The sequence below is a fragment of the Ornithorhynchus anatinus genome, chromosome 4 (assembly GCF_004115215.2).
Source record: "Ornithorhynchus anatinus isolate Pmale09 chromosome 4, mOrnAna1.pri.v4, whole genome shotgun sequence".
Classification (NCBI taxonomy): Eukaryota; Metazoa; Chordata; class Mammalia; order Monotremata; family Ornithorhynchidae; genus Ornithorhynchus; species Ornithorhynchus anatinus.
Genome location: NC_041731.1, coordinates 95,684,637 through 95,702,100, shown reverse-complemented (window position 1 = coordinate 95,702,100; position 17,464 = coordinate 95,684,637). Strand labels below are relative to the sequence as shown.

The 17,464-nt window shown below is 44.6% G+C and overlaps 1 protein-coding gene across 8 annotated transcripts in view; it reads right to left on the bottom strand.

Annotated features, from left to right (window-relative positions):
- The window catches only part of EVI5 (ecotropic viral integration site 5), a 217,689-nt gene that overhangs the window by 75,556 nt on the left and 124,669 nt on the right, over positions 1-17,464 (bottom strand). For 6 of the 8 annotated variants that reach the window (XM_029063239.2, XM_039911863.1, XM_039911862.1 and 3 more), the window contains 2 exons: positions 11,224-11,364; positions 6,492-6,650 (listed from right to left, as the gene is read on the bottom strand). In XM_029063239.2, coding sequence (XP_028919072.1) covers positions 6,492-6,650; positions 11,224-11,364 — 300 coding nt within the window. The remainder of the gene's footprint in view (positions 1-6,491; positions 6,651-11,223; positions 11,365-17,464) is intronic. The other 2 variants (XM_039911866.1, XM_039911864.1) reach the window with 2 other exon arrangements.

Sequence of the window (17,464 nt, the reverse complement as noted above, 5' to 3'; positions counted from 1 at the left end):
CGTGCTGCTGCTGCCCAGCACAGGTGACTTTTGACTTGTAGCTGATTGCCGTCCATTCGCTAGTCACTGTCCAAGCTAGGAATGGACAGGCCTCTCCTGCCTCTCCCTCCCATAGCCAAGACTAGACTAGTACTGGAAACTCTCCAGGTGCCAAGCACCGTACTAAACGCTGGGAGAGATGCAAGATAACCATCTTAGACAGAGTCCCCTGTCCCAAATTGGGTTTGCAGAGATAATTCCCATTTTACAGCTGAGGTAACTGAGATGCAGAGAAGTTACTTGCCGGAGCTTACCCAGCAGGGAAGTGGTAGCTTCCACCTTCTAAACTTAAGATAATGCATTATGGTGGCACTCGAGAAGTCATCTTAAACCCAAAATGACAGACCCCATAAGGGTAGCCCCACATGCACACACACACAAAAAATCTCTGGAAGCTTCTAGTACCTGCACCCCTGGTGGGCATGAATCAGGAGTGCCTCATCTCATAAGTATAGAGCTTCTTCAAATGCTTACATCGCCACAGTCTTACAAGAAACTCTTTCTCTACGATACAGCGTCACTCACCCACCCTCTCCCCCTCACCAGATCGGTGACACCAATTCTTTTGGGTAGAAATACACCCCTCCCTGCCCCAATATATAGGTTTCCAAGTCATTCGCTCAATAGTATTTATTGAGTGCTTACTGTGTGCGGAGCACTGTACTAAGAGTTTGGGAAAGTATAACAATAAACAGTGACATTTCTTGCCCACAATGACCTTATAGATTCCTCTTTCCCTTATCTAGTCTGGGACATTCTCCGGACTGAGGATTTCTGCCCGGAGGGGCCTCATCCTATCACAAGTCCGGTTCCCCATCTAGTTAAACAGCTTCACCACTCTGGAATTCCCAACCCCAAGCGAATTCCCCCAAGCGGATGCTGCTCAAGAAGCAGTGTGGTCTAGTGGAAAGAACAAGGGTTTCAGAGTCACAAAGACCTGGGTTCTAGTCCCAATTCTGCCACTTTTCTGCTGTGTGGCCTTGGGCAAGTCATTCATTCATTCAATAGCATTTATTGAGCACTTACTATATGCAGAGCACTGTACTAAGCACTTGGAATGTACAATTCGGCAACAGACAGAGACAATCCCTGCCCAATGATGGGTTTACAGTCCAATCAGGGCAGAGAGACGGACAAAAACGAGACAACCTAATCACGAAAAACAGAATCAAGGGGATGGACACCTCATTAACAAAATAAATAGGGTAATAAAAATATATATAAATGAGCACAGTGCTGAGGGGAGGGGAAGGGAGAGGGGGAAGAGCAGAGGGAAAGGGGGTTAGCTGAGGGGAGGGGAAGGGGGGAAGGGGCAGGGAGCAGAGGGCGGAGGGGGAGCAGAGAAAGAAGTCACATAACTTCTTTTTGCCTCAGTTCCCTTATCAGTAAAATGGGGATTAAGACTGAGTCCCATGCGGCCCACTCACTGCCTACAACTGCAGCGTGGCTCAGTGGAAAGAGCGCACGGGCTTTGGAGTCAGAGGTCATGGGTTCGAATCCAGGCTCTGCCACTTGTCAGCTGTGTGACTCTGGCCAGGTCACTTCACTTCTCTGTGCCTCAGTTACCTCATCTGTAAAATGGGGATGAAGACTGCGAGCCCCACGTGGGACAACCTGATTCCCCTGTGTCTACTCCAGCGCTTGGAACAGTGCTCTGCACTTAGTAAGCACTTAACAAATACCAACATTATTATTATCTACCACAGCACTTAGTACAGTGCCTGGTATATAGTAAGCCCTTAACAAATACCATTAAAACACAAAACCAAAAATAAACCCTCCCCCCAAAAATCCTATCGGCTAAATTCCCCTGATTCACTTTGATATATGCCAAAAAAATAAATGAAGGCAAAAAAAATTAATTGTAAATTATAAACTAATCAAAAATATATTTCACATACCTGCCACTGCATGTGGCAGACAGTCCATAAAACTAAGTCAAGAGCTCCCTCTGTTGACAAAATTCCCACTCATTACAAGGAAATTGAATTTTTAGTGCATCCACAAATGTGTGCGTTTCAACCTAGATAATTTCAGATCTTTCTGTAATACTTAGGTCATCCAAGTGAGAAAAAGAAAAAGCAAAATCTCAAGTTTCATTTGAAATATATATATACACATATTCTTTTTTTGTGGGGTGGGGGGATTCTAAACCTCCAGTGGTTGCCTGTCAACCTCTGCACAAAACAAAAACTTCTTACCCTAGGCTTCAAGGCTGTCCATCCTTGCCCCCTCCTACCTCTTCTCCCTTCTCTCTTTCCACTGCCCACCCCGCACGCTCCGCTCCTCCGCCGCCCATCTCCTCACCGTCCCCCGTTCTCGCCTGTCCCGCCGTCGACCCCTGGGCCACGCCCTCCCACGGTCCTGGAACGCCCTCCCTCCTCATCTCCACCAAACTCATTCTCTTCCCCTCTTCAAAAACCTACTTACAGCTCACCTCCTCCAAGAGGCCTTCCCACACTGAGCTCCCCTTCTCCCTCTACTCCCTCTACCGCCCCCCCTTCACCTCTCCTAAGCTAAGCCCTCTTTTCCCCCCTTTCCCTCTGCTCCTCCCCCTCTCCCTTCCCCTCCCCTCAGCACTGTACTCATCCACTCAACTGTATATATTTTCATTACTCTATTTATTTTGTTAATGAAAAGTACATCACCTTAATTCTATTTATTTGCTATTGTTTTAGTGAGATGCTCATTCCCTCGATTCTATTTATTGCCATTGTTCTTGTCTGTCCGTCTCCCCCGATTAGACTGTGAGCCCGTCAAAGGGCAGGGACTGTCTCTATCTGTTACCGATTTGTACATTCCAAGTGCTTAGTACAGTGCTCTGCACATAGTAAGTGCTCAATAAATACTATTGAATGAATAAATACTATTGAATGAATTATGGAAAAAGGAGGGCAAAACCCTGAGTATAGATGCCATAATTCTACCTGGGAGAAGAGTTTGCTGAGCCCAAAAGAAGAGTCTAGAAAAACTGAAAGCAGTATTTTAAGCTTTGCTTTTTTTTTTTTTAAATTGGAAGGAGAAAGCCAGGAAAGCATTCCACACATACAGAAGAAACCAGCACATTATGAGAGAAGTGAAAAACTCCAGCAGGGGATAGCCAATTAGAAGCTATCAAACAATCAATAGTATTTTTTTAAACATCTATCTAGTTTATGTACAGTTCTCTACTAGCATTTGAGAAGCAGTGTAGCCTCGTGGAAAGATCACAGGCCTGGGAGTCAGAGGACCTGGGTTCTAATTCCAGCTTCACCATTTGCCTGTTGTGTGACCTTGGGTAAGTCACTTAACTTCTATGTACCCTGACTTTCTCAACTGTAAAATGGGGGTTAAGATTGAGTCCCTTGTGGGACATTGCTGTTTACTTGTTTTGACGTCTCTCTCCCTTCATCTAGACTGTGAGCCCATTGTTGGGTGGGGATTGTCTCTATTGGTTGCTCGATTGTACTTTCCAAGCACTTAGTTCAGTGCTCTGCACACAGTAAGTGCTCAATAAATAGGATTGTATGAATGACCATTTTCTATGTTCAAACCCAGTTATCCTGTATCACCTACCCCAGCATTTAGTATAGTGCCTGACACATAGTAAGCACTTAAAAGCCATAAAGAACTAAAAAAAATTGGGAAACTACAACAGATTTATAAACATCACTGTCCTCGAGAAGGGAGACATGGAAATAATTTACAAACAGGAGTTATTTGATTTTATATACATTTTATAAATTGACAATTTTTCCTTTTTGAAAAATGCCTCCCTTTTATCCACAAATATATTAACATGTTCTGGAGGACAAAGAGGAATATCAGAAAACACAACTCATTAGGTAATAGAATTCACAAAAAGGAAGAAAGCTGGAATTGGAGTAGGGAAATAATATTTGGTGATTAAGCTGGGCAGTCAGGGAAGCTAATGTCCCTAGAGGAGCAGCATGGATCAGTGGAAAGAGCCAGGGCTTGGGAGTCAGAGGTCATGGGTTTGAATCTCGGCTCCGCCAATTGCCAGCTGTGTGACTTTGGGCAAGTCATTTCACTTCCTCTGTGCCTCAGTTGCCTCATCTGTAAAATGGGGATTAAGACTGTGAGCCCCACGTGGGACAACCTGATTACCTTGTATCCCCCCAGCGCTTAGAACAGTGCTTTGCACATAGTAAGCGCTTAACAAATACCACCATTATTATTGTCGCCGTACTACCCCAATCGCTCAGGCTCTCCCTTATCAGTCTCTCCTCCATGTCCTCTGCCTAACCACCCACTCACCCCCCAACACATACACCCCACTGCTGGCTGGAAACCCATCTGGGCGAGGTTGGTACTGAGGCGAGGCTACACAGTGGAAAAAGCATGGGCTTAGGAGTCAGAGGTCATGGCTTCTAATCCTAGCTCCGCCACGTGTCAGCTGTGTGACTTTGGGCAAGTCACTTAACTGCTCGGTGCCTCAGTTCCCTCATCTGTAAAATGGGGATTAAGACTGTGAGCCTCATGTGGGACAACCTAATTACCTTGAATCTGCCCCAGCTCTTAGAACAGTGCTTGGCACATAGTAAGCGCTTAACAAATACCAACATTATTATTCTCCTATAAACATGGGCCCTGCCTTTTTGCAAACCTCTAGATTGTAAACTCGATGCAGGCAGGGAAACTATCTACCAACTCTCTTATACTGTACTGTCCCAGGCACCTACTATGGCGCTCTGCTCACAGTGGGTGCTCAAAAAATATGACTGACTGAAACCCCACATTAAACAATGCCACTTTTCTTCTGTGTGACTTGGGGTAAGTCACTTCATTTGTCTATGCCTCAGTTACCTCAACTGTAAAATGGGGATTGAAATTATGAGCCTCATCTGGGACAGGGACTGTGTCCAAACTAATTTGCTTGTATTCACCCCAACGCTTAGTACAGTGTCTTGCACATAGTAAGAGCTTAAAAAGTACCATAACTATTATTATGCACCCCATTTCTGGCACTGAACATATGAGCGCAACGGTTTCTTCAAACATTTCATTGCACTCTAATGAGCCAGGTGCAAGTTGCAAGTTGGGAGAAGCAGCGTGGCTAAGTGGCAAGAGCCCAGACTTGAGAGTCAGAGGACGCGGGTTCTAATCCTGGCTCCGCCACCTGTCTGCTGTATGACCTTGGGCAAGCCACTTCACTTCTCTGTGCCTCAGTTACCTTATCTGTAAAATAGGGATTAAAGACTGTGAGCCCCATGTGGGACAACCTGATGACCTTGTATCTACTCCAGTGCTTAGAACAGTGCTTGGCACATAATGCTTAACAAATACCATAATTATAATTATTATTATCTGCCCCAGAGCTTAGAATAGTGCTTGGCACATAGTAAGCACTTAACAAATATCATAATTATTATTAAGTTGCTGGAAGAACATTCCCTAATTTTTGCCACTGCATTCACCCCAAAATAAGCTTGCAAGCACAAGTGGTGGATGGCCTTAGTGAATAGAATCCTGAGTCGGAAAGCTTCGAAAGGGCGGCCTCACATCAGATCTGTGCAATCAAAACCAGAGTTTTAGGATTTAGTGCTCACCTCAAGGTTCCTGGCTTGGTGGAAATCTTTCTCTACCTTCCACAATGATCATGGCAACTGAGACAGTCTACAATCATCATCACCAATGACGTTTATTGAGCACTTAATAATAATAATAATGTTGGTATTTGTTAAAGCCTTACTATGTGCAGAGCACTGTTCTAAGCGCTGCGGTAGATACAGGGGAATCAGGTTGTCCCACGTGGGGATCACAGTCTTAATCCCCATTTTACAGATGAGGCAACTGAGGCACAGAGAAGTTTAGTGACTTGCCCACAGTCACACAGCTGACAAGTGGCAGAGCTGGGATTCGAACTCATGACCTCTGACTCCAAAGCCCGCGCTCTTTTCCACCACTGAGCCACACTGCTTCAGTGGTATTTATTGAGCGCTTACTGTGTGTAAAAGCACTTGGTACTTAGCACTTGGGAGAGTACAATAGAACAATAAACAGACACATTCCCTGCCCACAACGAGCTTTCAATCTAGAGGGGAGAGACAAACGTTAATATAAATCATTTATAATATATAATTTAAAGATATATACATAAGATGTGTGACTTTGGGCAAATCACTTCAATTCTCTGGGCCTCGGTTTCTTCATCTGGAAAATGGGGATTGAGACCGTGAGCCCCACATGGGACAGGGGCTGCATCCAACCCGATTTGCTTGTATTCACTCTGGTGCTTAGTACAGTACTGTCCAGCACACAGTAAGTGCTTAAATACCATTATTATTATTATAAGTGCTGTGGGAGGGTGGGTCGATTATCAAAGGCCCAAAGGTCACAGATCCAAGGGCACAGATGATGCAGAAGGGAGAAGGAGCCAGCGAAAAGCAAATCCGGGAAGGCCTGGAATCACTTGTTGAGAATTCCCCGATACCTCAACCTCTGAATCCTACCTGGGTTTCCATCTCCATCAATCTTTGTTTCACTTCCCTTATATCTGCTTGGGTTTCAGCCTCTTTAAGTCGTATGGTCATCAATTCATCTTGCAACTCGTTCACGGCATTCTTCTTGGGTGCTTCTTTCCACCTCCCGGTAGCTCGAGAGAGATGGCGCTAGAACAGCAAAAGTTCATTCATTCAATCGTATTTATTGAGTGCTTACTGTGTGCAGAGCACTGTACTAAGCGCTCAGAAACTACAATTCGGCAACAGATAGAGACAATCCCTATCCAACGACGGGCTCACAGTCAAGCAGGGGGAAACAGACAACAAAAAACAAGTAGACAGGCGGTCGCTCTCATGAAAGCAAAGCTTATAGCCCACACTCAAGTCCTTCTCTAATAATAATATTTTTGGTATTTGTTAAGCTCTTACTGTGTGCAGAGCACTGTTCTAAGCGCTGGGCAGGTTAATCAGGTTGTCCCATGTGAGGCTCACAGTTAATCCCCATTTTACAGATGAGGTCACTGAGGCACAGAGAGGTTAAGTGACTTGCCCACAGTCACACAGCTGACAAGTAGCAGATCTGGGATTCGAACCCATGACCTCTGACTCCCTAGCCCGGGCTCTTTCCACTGAGTCACGCTGCTTCTCTAGAATCAATGGTATGTGCCGAGAATTTATTAAGTGCAGAGCACTGTACTAAATGTGTTGGAGTGTATGCTCTATGTGGGCAGGGGCTGTGTCTGCTTATTGCTATAGTGTACTCGCACAAGCAGCAGAGCATTGTAATAATAATAATGGTATTTGGTAAGTGCTTACTATGTGCCTAGCAATGTTCTAAGCGCTAGGGGAGATACAAGATTATCAGGTTGTCCCAGGTGGGGCTCACAGTCTTAATCCCCATTTTACAGATGAGGTAACTGAGGCACAGAGAAGTGAAGTGACTTGCCCAAAGTCACACAGCTGACAAGTGGCAGAGCTGGGATTAGAACCCACGGCCTACGACTCCCAAACCCGTGCTCTTTCCACCTAAGCCATGCTGCTGTCCTGTACTAAGTGTGCTGGAGTGTGAGCTTGCTGTGGGCACATCTGCTTATTGTTATAGTGGATTCGCACAAGCAGCAGAGCTCTGTACTAAGTATGTTGGAGTGTAAGTTCGCGGCAGGCAGGGACTGTGGCTACTTATTATAATAGTGTACTCTCCCAAGCCCTTTGAACAGAGCTTTGCACACTGTAAGCACTCAATAAATACGACTGAATGAACAAATCAACAGAAGTATTAAGTTCTTATACTCTCTCTCCTGCTTTCACAAACTTACCTTTTAATAATAATAATAATGTTGGTATTTGTTAAGCGCTTACTATGTGCAGAGCACTCTTCTAAGTGCTGGGGTAGATACAGGTAATCAGGTTGTCCCACGTGAGGCTCACAGTTAATCCCCATTTTACAGATGAGGTAACTGAGACACAGAGAAGTGAAGTGACTTGCCCACAGTCACACAGCTGACAAGTGGCAGAGCCAGGAGTGGAACCCACGACCTCTGACTCCGAAGTCCAGGCTCTTTCCACTGAGCCACGCTGCTTCCCCTAGTAATTTACTAATGTTTGCAAGGTGGGACCAAATGCAAACTTAGAAGCTAAAGCATTATCAAACATATTTATCTGAGGGCTTACTGCGTGCAGAGGACTGTACTAAGCACTTGAGAATACAACACGTACAGCTAGAACCAGCATTAAAATGGTAATGACATCTGGGATAGCATGATCATGTACGTTCATCGTGGGCAGGGAACGTATCTACCAACTCTTGTTATGCTGAACTCTCCCAACTGCTTAGTAGAGTGCTCTGCACACAGGTCCACGGATTGACTGATCATGACATGTGGTCTCCCCCATTAGCAAGAAAGTTCTTTGTGCTCAGGGAGTCCAGAAATTGATGACAAGTTTGAGTAAGGTGGAGAGGGTCCAGAGTATGATGATAACTGAGACTGTAAACCCGGTGTGGGCAGGGATTGTCTCTCTTTATCGCTGAATTGTACTTTCCAAGCACTTAGTATAGTGTTCTGCACCTAGGAAATGATCAATACGATTGAATGAATGAATTGGGGCCAGGAGGGGTAAGGACAGAATTTGGGGGACTGGGATGGAAGACGAAGAAGAAAAAATAGGACTGTCTCCAATCTTTCAATAATCACTGACCTAGCATGTCGATTTTACAGAGAACCGCATCATGCCATTTGTGAGAAATACATGCCTTATGGTGCCTTATTAAAAAGAGCACAAAATAATGATTAATAATGATTTTGGTATTTGCTAAGTGCTTATAATGTGTCAAGCACTATTCTAAGCCCTGCAGTAGATACGGGCTAATTAGGTTGGACACAGCCCCTGTCCCACATGGGGCTCACAGTCTACACAGATATTTAACAGGAACAGATATTTAATCCCCATATTACAGTTAAGGAAACCGAGGCCCAGAAAAGTGAAGAGACTTGCCCTTGCACAGCAAGTAATCGGCAGAGTGAGGATCCTAGGTCCTCTGGACTCTAAGGTCTGTGCTCTTTCCACTGGGCCATGTTGCTTCCCACTTGCAGATCAGATGAGGGGTTCAGGACTCGAGTGGTAGATTTCAGAGTCATCCACATCTATGCAGTGAGAGTTGAAGCACACGAGTTGCCCCCCAAGAGAGTGGATGTAAAGGAAGAAGATGAGGACCTAGGACAGAGGCTTAAGGGGATTCATTCAATCGTATTTACTGAGTTCTTGCTGTGGGCAAGGTACTGTACTAAGCGCTTGGGGGTGAAAGGATGAGAGACACAGTAAGAACCAGAAAAACCAAACTTGGAAAGAGCAGAGTGGTTGGAGGAGAACCAAGACTGAGGTCTGACTAGTGTTTAGAGGAGGAAGAAGTTATCTATGATGTCAAAGGAAGTGAAAAGATTGAGGATGATCAGTACAGAGTCCAGTCCCATGGCCTTGGCTCTGAGGAAGTCACTGATGACCTTGAAGAGAGCAGTCTTGTAGGGTGAAAGGGTGAAAAGACAGAGTGTGGAAGGTCAAGAAGAGTTGGTGGAGAGGAAGCTAAGGTAGTAGGTGCATGCCAGTCATATTTATTGAGCACAAAGCACTGTATTAAGTGCTTGGGAAAGTGTGATTGGTTTAGAAATGGGGAAAGGGACATATGGCAATCGCAGGAGGGGAACATGGGATCGAGACGCTTTTGAAAAAACGGGCAAGACTGCTACACATTTAAAGGTTGAAGGAAGGAGGCGATGGTGAGTGAGAGGTTGAAGATGGCAACGAGGGAGAGGAAGAAAATGGGAGTGATTTTAGCAGGTGGGTAGAGGGGACAGATTTCAGAGCGGTGGGTAGAAGGGACAGATTTCAGGAGAAAGGGGGAGTGGAAGGCGGGAGGAAGATGAGGAAGCAGGGGTCGAGCGTTGAAGAGGTAATGGGAAGGTCTGGGGAAGTTCATGCCTGAATGGTCCTGCAATAGAAGAATAAATATGATCAGAAAGAAGTTGCCTGCTGGACTCTGCAGTGGTCAGACCTTTTGTAGGGGCAGAGTCCATTTTAGTTCACTGCTTGTTGACTCAATGGAGGTTGTGAAACCTCCATTCCCGAATAACTTTGAAAGGAAAATAGATATTCAAGTGTCTCAGAGTTTCTTCACCTATCTAGCAACTGAGGGCTAGGCTGATCCAAGGACCCCTCCAGGTATCATGGTCTATAGGAGGCAGTATGGCCTTGGGGTAAAGAGATGGGTCTGGAAGTGAGGTGGCCTGACTTCTAGTCCCGGCTCGGCCACTGGCCTGGCTGGGTGACCTTGGGCAAGTCACCTAACCTCTGTGCCGCCACCTATAGAATGGGGGTAAGATACCTACTCTCCCCCCGCTCCTTAGACTGTCGGCCCCAAGTGGGACAGAGACCGTCCAGGCTGATTATCTTTTATCTTCTCTAGCACTTGGTATATTTAATAAGTGCCGCAATTATCGTCTGCTGCTATGGAGGGATTTTTGGACACACAAGATGAAATAATTATAATTGTGGCATTTGTTAAGCGCTTACTATGTGCCAGAACTGCATAAGTGCTGGTGTAGATCCAAATCGGGCTGGACACAGTCCCTGTCCTACCTGGGGCTCACAGTCTCAATCCCCATTTTATGGATGAGGGAAGTGAGGACCAGAAATGAAGTGACTTGCTCAAGATCACACAGCAGACAAGTGGCAGAGCTGGGATTAGAACCCATGACCTTCTGACTCCCCGGCCCGGGCTCTATCCACTCTGCCATGATGTTTCTTGTCAGCTGTGTGACTGTGGGCAAGTCACTTCACTTCTCTGTGCCTCAGTTACCTCATCTGTAAAATGGGGATTAAGAGTGTGAGTCCCACGTGGGACAACCTGATTTCCCTACTTTTCTAATTTTACCAACATTATTATTATTATTCTCCAACGCCATGCTGGTGGGTCAAACAACGGACAAGTGCAGGAGCTGGGATTAGAACCCAGGTCCTTCTGACTCACAGGTCCAGGCTCTATCCACTAAGCCATGCTGCTACCTTTGGAATAATGACACCTTTCCTAAGGTTTCAAGGCACGTGCACATCAAATGTGACTTTGTTAAAAAAACAACAAGTTGCGTAAGTGGGAAATGAGTCGAGAGGATAGTTAAGGACTTTCAAGTAACAGTCACACTTGGATGTGGCTTCTTATTCACAAATATTAAACTAGTTAGGTGCACACCTGCCAATGTTCCTCCAAATCTTTGACTTGCTTCTTAAGCTCTTTCAGACCCAACAAAGCTTCTGCTTCTCTCAGTTTCACTGCGATTAGTTCCTCTTGAAGCCGTGCAATATTGTTTTCATCAGGCAAAGAATTGTTCCTCTGAAAGAGAAGAAGATAGTTTCTTTGGATTTGACCATTGCTAAATATTTACAGACAATTCCTTCTGAAGAAAAGAATAGAGAGAGCTTCATCTAATTTCACAATCCACTTGAGAAGAAAGGCGATTCTCTGATTTGACTTGCTATTTCTTTGATAAAAAGAGCAAAAATGGAACTTGGGAGTTGCCTAGTCCACAGGGGAGCTTGAGGACTCACATTTTCAAAATCCATTCTTTTATTCATATTAATATCTTTCTCCTCCTCTAGACTGTAAGCTCACTATAGGCAAGGAACATAGCTAATTCTGTTGTGTTGTACTCTCTCAAGACCTTCATACAATGCTCTGCACATAGTAAGTGCTCAATAAATACCACGGATTGATTGATTTTTACATGTCTGACATGTCTTGACTTGTTGAGTCTGATGCAATTCTGATTATTCTGATGTTAGGGATGCAATCTGTTGCCAATTCTGTTGCATTATACTCTCCCAAGTGCTTAATACGGAGCTCCGCTCATAGTAAGTGGTCAATTACCATTATTTGATTTTACTTGTCCTAACACTGTCTTGACTTGTTAATTCTGATGTTTGTCAGGGATGCCTTCCACTGCTAATTCTGTTGTACTGTGCTCTCCCAAGCGCTTAGTACAGTGCTCTGCACATAGTAAGCACTCAATAAATATAATTGATCGTATGATTGCTACTGCTATCTTTTTCAGTTTACTCAGGATGAGATGGTTAGTCCTAGGTGGGACAGGGACTATGCTTGATTTTTGCAATACATTGCAGTACTTGACACCTAGTAAATGCTCAATAAAACACGACAACCAAGACAACTCCCCCAAACAAGAGTTTTAGAGTCCCTGCCCGAGCTTGGATCAGCCTCCAATGGTACGAAATTCAATCTGCTTGCATTCTGGCAAAACTGTGGCTTCCTTCAGGTCAGGTACAGATCCACCCCCTCGGTAGGGCTTTGAAGCCAGGGAGACTGTGGTCAGTCATATTTGAAGACTAAGAGAGTCAGGCTGGAGAGAAGGTGTGAGCCAAAGATCAGTGGTGGGAGAGAGAAGAATTAAGTAGTTGGTAGGCAGGTTGAGAGGAATGAAGCATTTGAACTGCAGCTGGAGAGAGGAGGATAGTAGGAGAAAACTAGGGTTGAGGGGGATGGAGAAAGCTGACTGAGTGCCTTTAATAAGAACTGTAAGCTCTTTGTGAGCAGGGAATGTGTCTATTGTTGTACTGTACTCTCCCAAGAGCTTAGTACAGTGCTCTGCACACAGTAAGTGCTCAATAAAAATGACTGAATGAATGGCACTTGTTAAGCATATACTATGTGCCAGGCACTATAAAAATATGATATTTTACTATACTAAGCACTGGGGTAGATACAAGCTAATCAGACTGGATACAGTACCTGTCCCACGTGGGGCTCACGATTTAAGTAATAATGATAACTGTGGTATTTGATAAGTGCTTACTGTGTGCCAGGCACTGTACTAAGCGGAGGGGTGGATGCAAGCAAATCAGTTTTGGACACATTCCCTCTCCCACATGGGGCTCCCAGTCTCAATCCCCATTTTACAGTTGAGGTAACTAAGGCAAGAGAAATGAAGTGACACAGAGAAGGTCAGACAGCAGACAAGTGGCGGAGCTGGAAATAGAACCCATGACCTTCTGTTTCTCAGGCCCTTGCTCTACTACACTACACCATGCTATTGAATTCAAAGCTGAACCTTGGGAGTTCCTGTTTGATGTGGAGAGGGATGGACCACCACTGGAGGTCATGGGTTTGAATCCCGGCTCTGCCACTTGTCAGCTGTGTGACTGTGGGCAAGTCACTTAACTTCTCTGTGCCTCAGTTATCTCATCTGTACAATGGGGATTAAGACTGTTGAGTCCCATGTGGGACAACTTAATTATCCTATATACCCCAGCACTTAGAACTGTGCTCTGCACATAGTAAGCGCTTAATAAATACCAACATTATTATTAGAGGAGTGGAGAAGCATGCACAAAAAGATGACAGGAATACTTAGAAAAATTATCCCTCTAAAAATCAAATGTGAAGAATGGCTTGGAGAGGAGAGAGACTGGAGAAAGAAGGGTTCGGTGAGAAGGCTGATAAAATAGTTAAGCCACGAAAGACCAAGTGCCTCTGAGAAGTGAGCTGTAGCCATCTGGATGAGCAGAAGGAGCAGATTCTAGAAACGTCATGGAAAAAGAGCTGACAGGATTTGACATCAGGCTGAATTTGGGGGTTGACAGGGAGGACAGAGTCGAGGATACTGTCACGCTTCCAAGTCTGTGAGGCGGGAAGGATGGTGATGGGGTCAACTGTATTGGGAAAGTTAGGTGGAGAATTTCAGAGGAAAGGAGGCTGAAGAAGTCAGTTTTGTACCTATTGACCTAGGTGTCCTGAATGAAGGCAGGAGGAAAAGTGAGATTGCAGAGGAGGAGAGAGAGGTCAAGGCTAGCCTAGTAACTTTGGGAATCATCGGCATCGAGGTGGCAGTTGAAGCCACTGGAGCAGATGAGCTCCCCAAGAGGAGGGTGGAGTAAGAGGAGGAGCCAGAATAGAACCCTGAAAGACACCCACAATTAGGTGGAAGAGGCAAAGGTAGAGCTGGCAAAAGAGACTGAAAAGGGTCAACCAGAGAGGCAGGCACTGGACCAGGGAAAGAGACAGAAAAAACAAGGTTAGCTAGTATTTCCAGGGAAAAGGGACTTTTCTGCAGTGATGAAGGCTGCTAAGAGGTTGAGGAGGATTAGTGTGGAGAAGGGTCTGTTGGATTTGGATCCTAGTGCTCGCCTCAGGTTAAGACCAGAAAAATCTGGCTCATGAGACTAACATACTCTTATTTTTTAAAGACATTCAAAGAATTCCCAATGTCTTTTTCAGTGCATCTAACCAAACCCCTCATTCTACACTTTAGCCTATTTCTTCTTGTTTTATTTTATTAGATAAGAGACCCCAATTGAACCCAATTCCACAAAATTGATTAGACTGTAAGCCCGTCAAAGGGCAGGGACTGTATCTGTTACCGATTTGTACATTCCAAGCGCTTAGTACTGTTCTGCACATAGTAAGCACTCGATAAATACTACTGAACGAAAATCAAATTTTTTATGTATATTTGAACCTCCAGGCATTTTCAGTCAGAATTAGATAAAAGGCCTCAAATTCTTAAGATAAAAACAACTCAGGATACATGCAATTAATGGAGCCTTATAACAGTAAAATTATTAAATGCATCAAAATTGGAAAAAAGAAGAAACCATCTCAGGAGTAAGTATCTCTAGCTTTGTAAACTAATCCCCCAAGCACTTAGTACAATGTTCTGCACACAGTGAGTGCTCATAAATACGAATGACTGATGATTGACTTACAGGTGCTCTACCTTCATCTATCTATGGGTCCAACTCATCCTTTTGTAAGACCACCTAACCACCCTACACTGGGGAATGCCCTGGTTCTCCTAGATGGTATTAAGTCTTCAGTTTATGCCTTCCTTCCCTTTCTCCTACATCCAGTAGCATGAGCAACTGGAACATCAATCCCAGAGGATTTGCCATCACTTCACTTTTTTTTTCATCAAATTTCCCTGTTGGTTGAGGAAAGAGACATTTAAACAATTTTGCTCATCATTAGTGAGTTTTCCACAGAGTTTTTAGCAGTTTTATGCTTGATAATAGATAGTGGTGTTTCAGGTTTGGCAGCTTCATGTGTTGATATTTTCATGATTCCTTGTGATTGTTCCCACTGTTTTATTTGGTGTTCTACCTTCATAGCCCCATTAAAATCTGTCCTTTTCTCCCCAACCAAACTGCTGTGTTGATCTAAGCACTCATCCTATCCCACCCTGACTACTGCATCAGCCTCCTTGTTGACCTCCCTGCCTACTGTCTTTTCCCCCTCCAGTCCATACTTCACTTTGCTGCCTGGATCATTTTTCTAAAAACAACATTTGGTCTTTGTCTTCTCATTTGTCAAAAATCTCCAGGGTCTGCATCAAACAGAAACTCTTTACCATTGACTTCGAAGCACTCAATCAGCTCATGCCCTCCTATATTACCTGGCTGATTTCCTTGTATAACTCAGCCTATGCGTATAACACCACTATGCAGACAATTCCCAAATCTACATCTCCAGCCCTGACCTTTCCCCCTCTCTACAGTCTTGCATTTCCTCCGGTTTTCAAGACATCTTTCAAGCATCTCTACTTGGAGGTGCTTCTGTCTCCTCAAGCTTAATGTGTCCAAAACAGAGCTCCTTATCTTCCCAACCAAACCCTGCCCTCCCCTTGACTTTCCTCACTGTGGACAGCATCACCATCCTTTCTGTCTCACAAGCCCATAAGCTTGGAGTTATCCTTGACTCACCTCTCTCATTCAACCCACACATTCAATCTATCACTAAATCCTGTCAGTTCAACCTTCACAACATCACTAAAATCTGCTCTTCATTTCCATCCAAAATGCTACCATATTCATCCAGGCACTTATCCAATCCTGCTTTGATTACTGTATCAATCTTCTTGCTGACCTCTCTGCCTCCTGTTTATCTTCCCACACTAGTCCATACTTCACTCTGCTGCCTGCATCATTTTTCTACAAAAAATATTCAGTTCAAGCTTCCCTGTTCCTCAAGAGCCTCCAGTGAGTGCCCTTCCACCTCCGCATCATACAGAAACTCATTACCATCAGCTTTAAAGCAATCACCTTGTCCCCCCACCGAACCTCACCTTGCTGCTCTCTTACTATGACCCGCCTGCACTCTTTGCTTCTCTAATACCAACCTATTCACTGTACTTTGATCCCGTCTATTTCGCTGCTGACCTTTCACTCACGTCCTGCCTCTACCCTGGAACAGTCTCCCTCTTTATATCTGGCAGACAATAACTCTCCCCACCTTTAAACCCTTAATGAAGGCATATCTCCCCCACTAGACAGTAAGATCGTTTGGGGAAGGGAATGTGTCTGTTTACTGTCATATCGTCCTTTCCCAAGTGCTCTGTACAGTGCTCCGCACCCATTAAGTACTCAGTAAATATGACTGACTACAAACTCCATTGGGCAGAGGGGCTGGTTTTGCTTACACTTCCCAGAAGATATCAGGGCACTCTGGGAGGAAAGAGAAAGTTCTCCATTCTCCCATTGGCATTGTGGCCATGTTCCCCTGAGGGAGAACCTAAGAGAGAGCAGTATAGAGTTTCTGGTCTTGCTGTGATAACCTGTGCCTATTTGCTCCCATGAAAATCAGCCAGAAGGAATATCACATTAAAGTCTCCCATTCAGTTTATTTTGCCTGGAATAAAAGGGAAGCTAAGACAAGTTTTAGTTGAAGATTACCTTAGTCTAAACTCTGCTTCCACTCATCTTCCCAAATAAACCCTTAGGCAGCCACATGGTTTCTGATTTCTGTTAATCAGACCATTACCTTGGCCCTAATTACCTTGAACCTAGATATGGCTTTAAGTATTACTCTATAAACCTCTCCTTCAGGATGTTCCGTTATGATCTTTTTCTTCAATTTGTGATACTGATTAAATCCCAACTTTGACCCATCTTATCTTAATTGGGAATCTGGTTGGCCTATGGTCACTCAGGCCTTTACAGAACTATCAGCTGGAGTCCCGGCTAGAGTTTTAAAAGTCTCATAATCTTTCTCGCAGAACCCCAAATGTCAAATGGCTGTGTTCTACCTCAGGGTTATCTAGCTAAGTAATCTTAATTTTGATCTCCTGAGGGAAGAGTCTTGGAGTCTATAGCCATACTTGTCTAGCCACAAACAATGGATACTCTGTTCTCAGTTGGGGCACAGCAATGCCTGAGATTTTAATTGTGTGCTTAAAGTATTTCCCATCTTCCCTCCTACCAGTTTCCCAATTTTAGCTGACCATATAGCAGTTGTTTGAGCGGCCTACTGCGATTCATTCTGCCCTCCACACCCTACCTAGTCTCCCCTTGCCTCCTGTCTCTCCCCACGCCAGTCCGTACCTCACTCTGCTGCCCAGATCATTTTTCTACAAAAACATTCAGTCCACGTCTCCCCACTCCTCAAGAACCTTCAGTGGTTGCCCTCCCATCTCCACAAATAGAAA